The sequence below is a fragment of the Lipophrys pholis genome (genome assembly GCF_963383615.2).
Source record: "Lipophrys pholis genome assembly, chromosome: 18".
In the NCBI taxonomy this organism is placed as follows: Eukaryota; Metazoa; Chordata; class Actinopteri; order Blenniiformes; family Blenniidae; genus Lipophrys; species Lipophrys pholis.
The window spans coordinates 26,215,717-26,228,604 of NC_137646.1; the positions used below are offsets into that span (position 1 = coordinate 26,215,717).

Here is a 12,888-nt window from a genome sequence, read left to right on the forward strand (position 1 = left end):
TCTAGAGCCAGATCCTGGACCAGGTCGAGAGCCAGATCCTGGACCAGGTCTAGAGCCAGATCCTGGACCAGGTCTAGAGCCAGATCCTGGACCAGGTCTAGAGCCAGATCCTGGACCAGGTCGAGAGCCAGATCCTGGACCAGGTCTAGAGCCAGATCCTGGACCAGGTCTAGAGCCAGATCCAGATCCAGGTTAGTTCTCATGTTGTTTCCTTCAGTTTTCACTTTTTGCCTGTTTTGTGTTCATCATCCATCATCATTATTATCATCATCTATCATCATCATCTATCCACCATCCTCATCATCCATCATTATCATCATCATCATCTATCATCATCATCCATCCACCATCCTCATCATCCATCATTATCATCATCATCATCTATCATCATCATCCATCCACCATCCTCATCATCCATCATTATCATCATCATCATCATCTATCATCATTATTATTATCATCATCCATCATCATCATCCATCATCATCATCATTATCATCATCATCTATCATCATCATCATCATTATTATTATTATTATCATCATCATTATTATCATCATCATCATCTATCATCATTATTATTATCATCATCCATCATCATTATTATCATCATCATCATTATTATCATCGTCATCTATCATCATCATCATCATTATTATCATCTATCATCATTATTATCATCATCATCCATCATCATCATTATTATCATCGTCATCTATCATCATCATCATCATTATTATTATTATTATCATCATCATTATTATCATCATCATCATCTATCATCATTATTATTATCATCATCCATCATCATTATTATCATCATCATCATTATTATCATCGTCATCTATCATCATCATCATCATTATTATCATCTATCATCATTATTATCATCATCATCCATCATCATCATTATTATCATCGTCATCTATCATCATCATCATCATTATTATCATCGTCATCTATCATCATCATCAACATCATTATCATCTATCATCATTATTATTATCATCATCATAATCCATCATCATTATTATCATCATCATCATCCATAATCATCATCATCATTATTATCATCATCTATCATTATCATCAACATCATTATCATCATCATACACACACCATCGTCATCATCCATCATCATTATCATCAACATCATCCATCATCATCAACATCAACATAATCATCATCATAATCATCATCATACACACACCATCGTCATCATCCATCCATCATCATTATCATCAACATGGTCATCATCATCATCATCATCAATTCATTTATCTCCACTTTTCTTCTTCATGTTTCTGTGACGTTGCTTTTTTCTTCTTTTCTTCAGTTTTTTTATCTAAAATTCTTTTTTTAAACTGGAAAAAAACCTGATATGAAACAAAAACAAGACTGTGTGTGTGTGTGTAGGTGTGTGTATGTGTGTGTGTAGGTGTGTGTGTGTGTGTGTGTGTGTAGGTGTGTGTGTGTGTGTGTGTGTAGGTGTGTGTATGTGTGTGTGTAGGTGTGTGTGTGTGTGTAGGTGTGTGTGTATGTGTGTGTGTAGGTGTGTGTGTAGGTGTGTGTGTGTGTAGGTGTGTGTATGTGTGTGTGTGTGTGTGTGTGTGTGTGTAGGTGTGTGAGTGTGTGTGTATGTGTGTAGGTGTATGTGTGTGTGTGTAGGTGTGTGTGTATGTGTGTGTGTAGGTGTGTGTGTGTAGGTGTGTGTGTGTGTAGGTGTGTGTATGTAGGTGTGTGAGTGTGTGTGTATGTGTGTGTAGGTGTGTGTGTGTGTATGTGTGTGTGTAGGTGTGTGTGTAGGAGTGTGTGTGTGTGTGTAGGTGTGTGTGTGTATGTGTAGGTATGTGTGTGTGTGTATGTGTGTGTGTAGGTGTGTGTGTATGTGTGTGTGTGTATGTGTGTGTGTAGGTATGTGTGTGTGTATGTGTGTGTGTAGGTGTGTGTGTGTGTAGGTATGTGTGTGTGTAGGTGTGTGTGTGTGTGTGTATGTGTAGGTGTGTGTGTGTAGGGATGTGTGTGTGTAGGTGTGTGTGTATGTGTGTGTGTAGGTATGTGTGTATGTGTGTGTGTAGGTGTGTGTGTAGGTGTGTGTGTATGTGTAGGTATGTGTGTGTGTGTATGTGTGTGTGTAGGTGTGTGTGTGTGTGTGTATGTGTGTGTGTATGTGTGTGTGTGTATGTGTGTGTGTAGGTATGTGTGTGTGTGTATGTGTGTGTGTGTGTAGGTATGTGTGTGTGTAGGTGTGTGTGTGTGTGTGTATGTGTGTGTGTAGGTGTGTGTGTGTAGGTATGTGTGTGTGTAGGTGTGTGTGTGTGTGTATGTGTGTGTGTAGGTATGTGTGTGTGTGTGTGTATGTGTGTGTGTAGGTGTGTGTGTGTATGTGTGTGTGTGTGTGTGTGTAGGTGTGTGTGTGTATGTGTGTGTGTGTGTGTGTGTAGGTGTGTGTGTTTTAACTTTGTCTGATTTTGTTGAAATATCTTGAAGGTTTTCATCGTTTTATTTGTATGAATAAAGAAGTTTTAGTTCAATTTTGTCTTAATTTGAGTTTTTGTGGTTTATTTTTCCTTCAAAATAAAAGATTTTTTTTCGGGGTAAAAATAAATAAATAAATTGCTTCAAAATATAAAAGCTGTGAGAACTGAACATCAGGATTTCTCTTTAGAATGACAGAAACTCAACTTGTGTTTGTGGTGAAGTGAAGAACCTCTGCGGGGTTCCACCTCTGTGGGGGTTCCACCTCTGTGGGGGTTCCTCAGGGTTCCACCTCTGTGGGGGTTCCTCGGGGTTCCACCTCTGCGGGTTCCTCAGGGTTCCACCTCTGTGGGGGTTCCTCAGGGTTCCACCTCTGTGGGGGTTCCTCAGGGTTCCACCTCTGCGGGGTTCCTCAGGGTTCCACCTCTGTGGGGGTTCCTCAGGGTTCCACCTCTGCGGGTTTCCACCTCTGTGGGGGTTTCTCAGGGTTCCACCTCTGTGGGGGTTCCTCAGGGTTCCACCTCTGCGGGTTTCCACCTCTGCGGGGTTCCTCAGGGTTCCATCTCTGCGGGTTCCTCAGGGTTCCACCTCTGCAGGGTTCCTCAGGGTTCCACCTCTGTGGGGGTTCCTCAGGGTTCCACCTCTGCAGGGTTCCACCTCTGTGGGGGTTCTTCAGGGTTCCATCCTGGATTTTTCCTTCTGGATCCTGTCTGGTCTTTAGACCCTGATGTCTGTTGACTTCCTCGTCTTTTCCTCCAACAAACAAAACTCCGTGTCGGCTGCAAAAAATATCTTTATTGTCTAAAGTTTATTTTCGACAACATCAACAACTTTTGTACACAAACGTTTGGATTCGTAGAGAAAAAGTGACGACTGAAACGTCAGAACGAGGCGAGCAAGTTTAGAACTCTCAGAACCCACTTCACCTTCTTCTTCTTCTTAAAACGGACGATTTGTTGCAGTTTAAGTAAAAATCAAGTAAAAATGAAGAAACTCAGCGATTAAAGTGCGTACAGCGGCAACAGCGCTAGCTAGCAGCTATATTCTGGAAAACAAGTAAAAATCACGCAAAAATATAAAAATCGGAAAACCTGAGCTGATAAGTACTTTTCTTTACTATCAAAGAAATGAAAACTACAAAATGAAGAAAAAACCCGTTTCTGGGTTTTTTGTGTTTTTCTTGATATTTTAAGTGAATCGATGCTAAAGTTGTTTTGTAAAAACTAGCGAATTACTTTGTTAGCATGAAATTTGGCGGACATGTTTGTCTCTCCTCGCAATGTGACCGCAAGTCGAGTAGTCCTTCAGAATAAAGGTTTTAAATCGTCGTACTTGGTATTGGTACTTGGTATCGGTACTTGGTATCAGTACTTCAGTACTTGGTATCAGTACATCAGCACTTGGTATCGGTACTTGGTATCAGTACTTCAGTACTTGGTATCAGTACATCAGCACTTGGTATCGGTACTTGCTATCAGTATCAGGAAGTAGCTAAAGTACTTTAAAGAAGTGGCATCAGCGCATTAACGTTAACTTTTTAAAAATATCTTGAATTAAACCTGAAAAAAGAAGAAATTTGTTAAAACGCAGCTTTTTGAAAACAGAAAACGTTGTCTGGTGTCCCTCAAGGCTCGATTCAAGGACCTTCTCTTTTCTCTTGCGGCAAGATGTGGAAAAACACTGTCAGACGTGTACTCTGGTTTTTCTTTGACAAACTGTTTCGAAAAAGTGAGTCAGGTTTGGGGCGGCGGCGGCGGCGGCGGCTAGCTGGTAAACTTTCAACAGGTTCAAATGAAGGAGAGAAAGATTTTAAAAACTTGGCGTCAGCGAGGCTAACGTTTAAACACGGCACAACCCGGGGAAAGATCGGATTCTGTTTCTGAAAACGCCGCCTGCTTCCACGGCTAGCGTCGTTAGCTCATTGCTATGTGCTAGCTTTCTCCGCTACCAGCGGCGACGTTTCCACAGCAACGATTTCAAGCGTAAAAGGGAAAACATACGTTATGTTTTCGGCAGCTGTTTACGTCACGACGCCGCTCGGAGACGACGACAACGGAACTTTTTGAAAACAAGTTCAGCTCCGTCTCTGTGGAAATGCAACTTTTTGAAAACGTTGTGTCTCCGGGGGAAAAAAAAAGCGCCACTTTTTGAGAACGCGTTGTTTCCATGAAGCAGAGAACAGCACAACTTTTTGAAAACATTCGGGTTCCGTCTCCATGGAAATTGTGGAAAACTAAATTTATGTTTGTTTTATTAGTTTGATGAAGCGAAGCTGGAGTCTGACGGCGCTCGCCGCCGCGCGACTCGTTCTGCTCTGACCCAGATTCTTTCGGCGGCGGCGGCGGCGGTTCAGTCGGAGTTTCCTTCATGTGGTTCTGGCCTGGTTGTCGTCGCTCGCCGCCGAGCAGATGTGGCTCCGCTGCTGCGGCGCACAGCTTCCTGGTCCGGACGGCGTTTTGTTTTGGTTTCTCCCCATCAGACGGCGAAGCCGCGGATCGTCCTGCTCTTCGCCGTCTTTGTTTATTTGTCCTTTTTGGCGGCGACTCTTTGATCAGTTTCCTTCTGGGGGGAGGCGTTGCCACGGAGACGAGCCGGACGCTGCGGCGAGGCGCCGTCTGGTTGTGATTAGGACGAACCAGAGCGGCATTCCTGCGGGACGGCGCTGACGCCACCAGGCGGCGCCCCCCGCACCCCCCCCCCCCCCATCAGGTTTCCCCAGGAGGTCAAAGGTCGGGGCGGCCCACCCACAGCTGGTATGTGGTGCCAAACATGGCCGCCATGTGTGCTGCTCCATTCAGCACGACGCCGGACAGACTGAAGCTTCACGCCACGGGAAAACTTTTTAGGAAACTTTCTGAAAACGCTCCGTCTCCATGGAAACTGGGAAAAAGGCAATTTTTTGAAAAACACGTTTTCTCCACAGAAATGCAGAAAAAAACTTTTTTAAAAAGTTGTGCTCTGTCTCCATGGAAACTGGGGAAAGAGCCCAACTTTTCAAAAATGCTCAGACTCTGTGGAAACAGAAAACGCAAGTTTTTGAAAACACTTGGTCTCTGTGGAAATGAAAAAAAGAAGAGGCAACTTTTAGAAAATGTTGTTGCTCGGTCTCCGTGGAAACGAGGAATAACGCAACTTTCTGAAAATGTTGGGAGTCTGTCGCTGCGGATAAGGTGAAATGAAACTTTTTGAAAATGCTTAGTCTTTGTGGAAACAGGGAAATACAACTTTTTGAAAACCTTCGGGCTCCGTCTACATTGAATCAGGGGAAAACGCAATTTTTTAAAAATGCGCTCCGTCTCCATGGAAGCAGGAACAAAATACAACCTTTTGAAGAAGCTGGGGCTACGTCGCCATGGAAACGGGGGGGGGGGAGCAAAATTTTGAAAAGTTCACAGGTTCTAGCCGCCGGCCCCGCCCCCCATTGTGGCGGTTTGGACGATTGTGAAGCTGCTTTAGTGTTCAGGGGTGGAGCTTTACGGGAGGAGTTTGACTCAATGTGCTGATGGAGGCTGAACTACACTTCCCATGATGCACCGGGAGTCTGCAGCTGCACTCAGTCCACCAGAGACTTCAGATCAGGAAGTTCAGTCAACGTGAGGTCCAACAACATCTGGCCGAAGGCTTTACCCTGGACACACAATACACACAATACACACATTATACACACATTATACACAATACACACATTATACACACATTACACACATTATACACATTATACACAATATACACTATACACACATTATACACAATACACACATTATACACAATACACACACAATACACACATTACACACAATACACACATTATACACACATTATACACTATACACACATTATACACACATTATACACAATACACACACATTATACACAATACACACACATTATACACACATTACACACATTACACACATTATACACATTATACACAATATACACTATACACACATTATACACAATACACACATTATACACAATACACACACAATACACACATTACACACAATACACACACAATACACACATTATACACAATACACACACAATACACACATTACACACAATACACACATTATACACACATTATACACTATACACACATTATACACACATTATACACAATACACACACATTATACACAATACACACACATTATACACAATACACACATAATACACAAATACACACACTACACAATATACAAAATACACACAATACACACACACAAGATACATACACCCAAAAAATTTACACAAAAAATACACATTGCGACAGACACAAAATACACACACAAAAACGGTATACTACAAAAGTTATTTTAATGTTGTACAAGTGTTGAAGTTAAACTGTAATCGTGTGTGTGTGTGTGTGTGTGTGTGTGTGTGTGTGTGTGTGTGTGTGTGTGTGTGTGTGTGTGTGTGTGTGCGCTACCTGGGGGTCGCTGCGCAGTGACGCCACCCCTCCCCCGCCCAGAGAGTTCTGTAGAACAAAGTTGAGTCCGTAGATCCCTGGCAGAGTGTATCTACACACACACACACACACACACACACACACACACACACACACACACACACACACACACACACACACACACACACACACACACACACACACACACACACACACACACACACACACACACACACACCAGGGTTTTATGACACATAAACGTGGCTTTACGGGAGCGTGTGCGTCTGTTAGCGGTTAGCTTGTGCGACGCCCCGCTGGGCTAACAAGCAGCGGAGTCGTGCTAACGAAGCGGCGGCGGGCCGGAGTCCCTCAGGGCCCCAGACCAGGCTGTGGAGTTTCACTAATACCGCCGATGTGCTGCGGGGGGCAGCACCGAGTCAGTACTGACTCGGTGTCAGATTCCGTCTAAAAGAACTACAAATGATTTCGTACTCCAAATAGCATAGCGATAGCATAGCGATAGCATAGCGATAGCATAGCGGTCATCACGTCTTGGTTGTTTTTTAGCGCCTTGACTTCCTGGACTCACCGCTGGACGGCGTTCTTCACTCCGGGCTGGATGACGTGGGCCATGTAGTCCTCCACCACAGAAGAAGTCAGGTGCTTCTTCAGGTAGGGGTAGAAGAGCGGGTGACGAGCGATCACTCCTGTGAACACCACCGACACAAAGGTCACCCGTCACCTCGGGAACCCGTTCCCACGACAACGTCTCAAGACAAAACGCATCGCCATCGCGTTTTTAGAAAAATCCCCAAATTGCACGTCAACTTTTTGAAAACGATGTCCGTCTCCACGGCAACGGCTGAAACACTGAGAACAACGGAGCAGGACCGGCGTTTCTGACGGGAACACCGAGACCGAACGTTTTCAGAAAGTCTCGTTTTCGTACGTCCACGTGACAACGGAGCGTTTCTAAAAGTTGTTTGTCCCGTTTAGACGGAGGTGGAATTTGAGAGTTTTCAGAATGTTGCGTTTTTCCCTCTTTAAACAATGACGATGCCAGAGCGTTTTTTGAAAAGTTCCACCTCGGGAACTGTTTTCAAAAAAGTCACCCCGTTTCCATGAAGATGGAGCGTTTTCGAAAAGTTGCATTTCCCCCCGCTTCCACGCACACAGAATGAACGTTTTCGAAAAGTTCCCCCTTGGGAGCTGTTCTCGAAAAGTTGTGTTTTCCCACCGTTTCCATGGAGACTGAGACCGAGAGTCAAATTCATGCGTCTACATGACAACCGTGAGTTTTTGAAAAGTTCCGCCTCGGGAGTCGTCGTTTCACTCGCTCCCACGGAGACGACGTGTTAGAAATAGTCGGGTTTTGGCCCGTTTCCATGGGAATGGAGCGTTTTCAAAAAGTTGCATTATTGCCCATTTCCATGGAGACGGAAAGTTTTCAAAAAGTTGGGTTGTCAGTGGCTCGGAGCGTCGTCGTGGTGTAAAGAGACGCCCGGCGGTCAGCCGCTCACCGATGTTGGCAGAGTCTCCCTTGTCGCCGCTCCGGGTGAAGGCCAGCTCCTCCAGGCGGAAACTGTGACGGCCTCTGGGAAGGTCTAGAACCACAGAAGAAGAAACGTCTTTAGGAAACTGTGACGGCCTCTGGGAAGGTCTAGAACCACAGAAGAAGAAACGTCTTTAGGAATCCACTACAGGAACTCTCCCAGCGGTTTGCTTTTCCCCGGCATCTGAGAAAAAAAATGCTATGCTACCGCTATTGCTATGCTATTGCTACCTCTATGCTATCGCTGTCTATTATGCTGCCACTATGCTATCATTATGCTATCACTACACTATTGCTACCTCTATGCTATCGCTGTGCTACTGCTATGCTATCACAATGCTATCCCTATGCTATCGCTGTGCTACTGCTATGCTATCACAATGCTATCCGTATGCTATCGCCATGCTACTGCTATGCTATCACAATGCTATCGCTGTGCTACTGCTATGCTATTACAATGCTATCCCTATGCTATCGCTGTGCTACTGCTATGCCATCACAATGCTATCCCTATGCTATCGCTGTGCTACTGCTATGCAATCACTACACTGTTGCTACCTCTGTGCTATCGCTGTGCTACTGCTATGCTATCACAATGCTATCCCTATGCTATCGCTGTGCTACTGCTATGCTATCACTACACTGTTGCTACCTCTGTGCTATCGCTGTGCTACTGCTATGCTATCACAATGCTATCCCTATGCTATCGCGACCCATGACTGACAGTTTCCGCAGCTAACCAACACGTCTCCCGTCCTCCCAGTGGACGCTCTCCCGTCCTCCCAGTGGACGCTCTCCCGTCCTCCCAGTGGACGCTCTACCGCAAACTTGAGCTAGATGTGATACCGAGTACCGATACCAGTACTAACCTTTAGCTACTTGTTGATATCAGGTACTGAAACCAGTAGTAACCTGTAGCTGTAGCTGATACCGAGTACCGATACCAGTACTAACCTTTAGCTACTTTCCGATACCGAGTACAGATGCGAGTACTAACTTTTACAGGTAGTCTTGGGAATCACCTGGGTCTGTTTACCTGCGTCAGTTGAGTCATCCTCTGAAGGGGGCGGGGCTTCACCTCCTCCGTGTGCTTCCGGCTCCGCCTCTGACAGCGACTCTGCCACGCCTCCGTCCAGGTGAACGTCCACCTGAAGAGACATCGGCCCTCACTGCTGATGTTCACAACTCATGATCCTGATTTAAGTTACTTATGAGTATTTAAGTTACTTCTACACTTAAAATCATGTTTGTGTTTCAGACCTTCAGCTGCGATTTGGGATGCAGGAAGAAGAACGGCTTGAGGACGGGCGACCTGCCGGCGAGAAAAACAAAATGTCTGCTTTAACCGTCGGACGTGTCGCCGCTACACGAGGCGGAGCGCCGGCGGCTGAACTCACACTCTGGGGCGACCTCCCACGATGCCCGTCAGGCCGGGAGCTGCTCACAGGGAGACAGGGGAGCATGACTCAGCAACAATCAGCATGAGTCAGCAACAATCAACAACAATCCACGACTCAGCAACAATCAGCATAAGTCAGCAACAATCAACACGACTCAGCAACAATCACTCACACAGCATGACTCAGTAGCAATCAGCATGAGTCAGCAACAATCAGCATGAGTCAGCAACAATCAGCAGAGTCAGCAACAATCAACACGACTCAGCAACAATCACTCACACAGCATGACTCAGTAGCAATCAGCATGAGTCAGCAACAATCAACAACAATCAACATGACTCGGCAACAATCAGCAGGAACACGACTCATCGTAAATTGGTCGCATTCAGCATGAATCAGCATGAATTGGCATGATGGGGTGTGCATCAGCAGAAATGGCCACGAGTCAGCAGAAACAGTCAGGATTCATTGCGAAGGTGCAGTAGCTGTCAGAAATGAACATGACTCAGCAGAAAACTGGTCAGATTCAGAATGACTCAGCAGAAAATGTCAGGATTTAGTGTTAATCTGCAAAATTGAGCATGAGTCAGCAGAAAGAGTCAGGGTTCAGAGTGAATGTGCAGTAGTTGTTGGAAGTGAGCAGGACTCGTCAGGAAACTGGTCGGATTGAGCATGACTCAGCAGAAAGAGGTGTTCCGAGTCAGTCAGAGTTCAGGCGGCGCTGCAGCGGCCACCGTCACCCCGAAGTGAACCGAGAGGTCGGAGCTCTGCTGCCCTGCAGCTGGACCATGATTACTGAGCGCCAACTTTAACATGAAGCAGAACAAGTAGAGTCCAAATACTGTGTGTGTGTGTGTGTGTGTGTGTGTGTGTGTGTGTGTGTGTGTGTGTGTGTGTGTGTGTGTGTGTGTGTGTGTGTGTGGGCGCGCCACAGATAAATTGTACTGGAAGTTCCATCGGCCTTATTTTAACGAGAGGAACTATTCATGTGTTCTCACATCTTGTTGGTTTTACTTTTCTTCCACTGACATCCAGTAATCAGACTACGACTCGAAATACTTTAAAGTACCGTTTTTACACGAGACTATAACATTTTGGAATGACTCGAAAAGGTAGCTAGAGGTAGGAACTGGGTATAGGCAGGTAGGTAAATGTAGTACTGGATATAGGCAGGTAGGTAAATGTAGTACTGGGTATACGCAGTTAGGTAAATGTAGTACTGGGTATAGGCAGGTAGGTAAATGGTAGTACTGGGTTTGGGCAGGTAGGTAAATGTAGTACTGGGTTTGGGCAGGTAGGTAAATGTAGTACTCGGTATAGGCAGGTAGGTAAATGTAGTACTCGGTATAGGCAGGTAGGTAAACGTAGTACTGGGTATAGGCAGGTAGGTAAACGTAGTACTGGGTATAGGCAGGTAGGTAAAAATAGTACTGGGTATACGCAGTTAGGTAAATGTAGTACTGGGTTTGGGCAGGTAGGTAAATGTAGTACTCGGTATAGGCAGGTAGGTAAATGTAGTACTCGGTATAGGCAGGTAGGTAAACGTAGTACTGGGTATAGGCAGGTAGGTAAACGTAGTACTGGGTATAGGCAGGTAGGTAAATGGTAGTACTGGGTATACGCAGGTAGGTAAACGTAGTACTGGGTATGGGCAGGTAGGTAAATGGTAGTACTGGGTATGGGCAGGTAGGTAAATGGTAGTACTGGGTATACGCAGGTAGGTAAACGTAGTACTGGGTATGGGCAGGTAAGTAAATGGTAGTACTGGGTATGGGCAGGTAGGTAAACGTAGTACTAGTGGACAGAAGTTGTCCTCTGTCAGGTGAGGTGAACGGTTCCTCCTCTTGTTCTGTCCGTCTCCAGGGTGACAGCAGGACTGACCCCTGACCTTTGACCCTGAAGGGGGCGTGGCCTACCCATGCCGGTGCCGGCCGGAGCGATCTCCCTGGAGAACAGCTCCAGAGCTTTCTTCTGCTTGTGCTGCACCGACATCCAGATCACCGCTTCCCTGGAGCCCTGGAGGAGAGGAGGCAGCCTTCATCCAACCATCATCCAACATCCATTCACTCATCCATCCATCCATCCAACCATCATCCAACATCCATTCACTCATCCATCCATCATCCATCCATCATCTATCCATCATCTATCATCCATCATCCATCCATCATCCAACCATCATCCAACCATCATCTATCATCCATCCATCATCTATCATCCATCCATCCAACCATCATCCATCATCCAACATCCATCCATCATCTATCATCCATCCATCTATCATCCATCCATCATCCAACCATCATCCATCCATCCATCATCCAACCATCATCTATCATCCAACTATCATCCAACATCCATCCATCATCTATCATCCATCCATCATCTATCATCCATCCATCATCTATCATCCATCCATCCAACCATCATCCATCATCCAACATCCATCCATCATCTATCATCCATCCATCTATCATCCATCCATCATCCAACCATCATCCATCCATCCATCATCTATCATCCATCATCCAACCATCATCCATCCATCATCTATCATCCATCATCCATCTATCATCCATCATCCAACCATCATCCATCCATCATCTATCATCCATCATCCAACTATCATCCAACATCCATCCATCATCTATCATCCATCCATCATCTATCATCCATCCATCCATCCCTCCCTCCTCCCTCCATCCATCCCTCCCTCCATCCCTCCATCCTCCCTCCATCCATCCCTCCCTCCTCCCTCCCGTCTCACCTTGTTTTTAGCGTGAGGACCGTAGGTGTCTTCAGCTCCCAGAATCTGAACGTTCACCGAGCTGAAGTCCTCCAGTCCGAGCTGCTGGAACATCCTCCTGGTCCTGGAGACAGACAGAGAGACAGACAGAGAGACAGACAGACAGACAGAGAGACAGACAGAGAGAAGGAGAGACAGACAGACAGACAGACAGACAGACAGAGAGACAATCAGATCTCTCTCTCTCTCTCTCTCTCTCTCTCTCTCTCTCTCTCTCTCTCTCTCTCTCTCTCTCTCTC

General features: G+C 45.6%; 1 protein-coding gene across 1 annotated transcript; it reads right to left on the bottom strand.

Moving 5' to 3' along the window:
- Positions 1–3,271: 3,271 nt before the first annotated feature.
- LOC308123607 (uncharacterized protein) lies at positions 3,272–12,708 on the bottom strand. The gene is made up of 9 exons (XM_080486166.1): positions 12,611–12,708; positions 11,760–11,859; positions 9,841–9,880; positions 9,704–9,755; positions 9,480–9,591; positions 8,412–8,495; positions 7,481–7,598; positions 6,913–7,003; positions 3,272–6,106 (listed from the first exon to the last, which is right to left on the bottom strand). The coding sequence occupies exons 1-9, from the start codon at positions 12,701–12,703 to the stop codon at positions 6,032–6,034; spliced, it is 765 nt and encodes a 254-aa protein (XP_080342292.1). The 5' UTR covers positions 12,704–12,708; the 3' UTR covers positions 3,272–6,031.
- Positions 12,709–12,888: the final 180 nt, after the last annotated feature.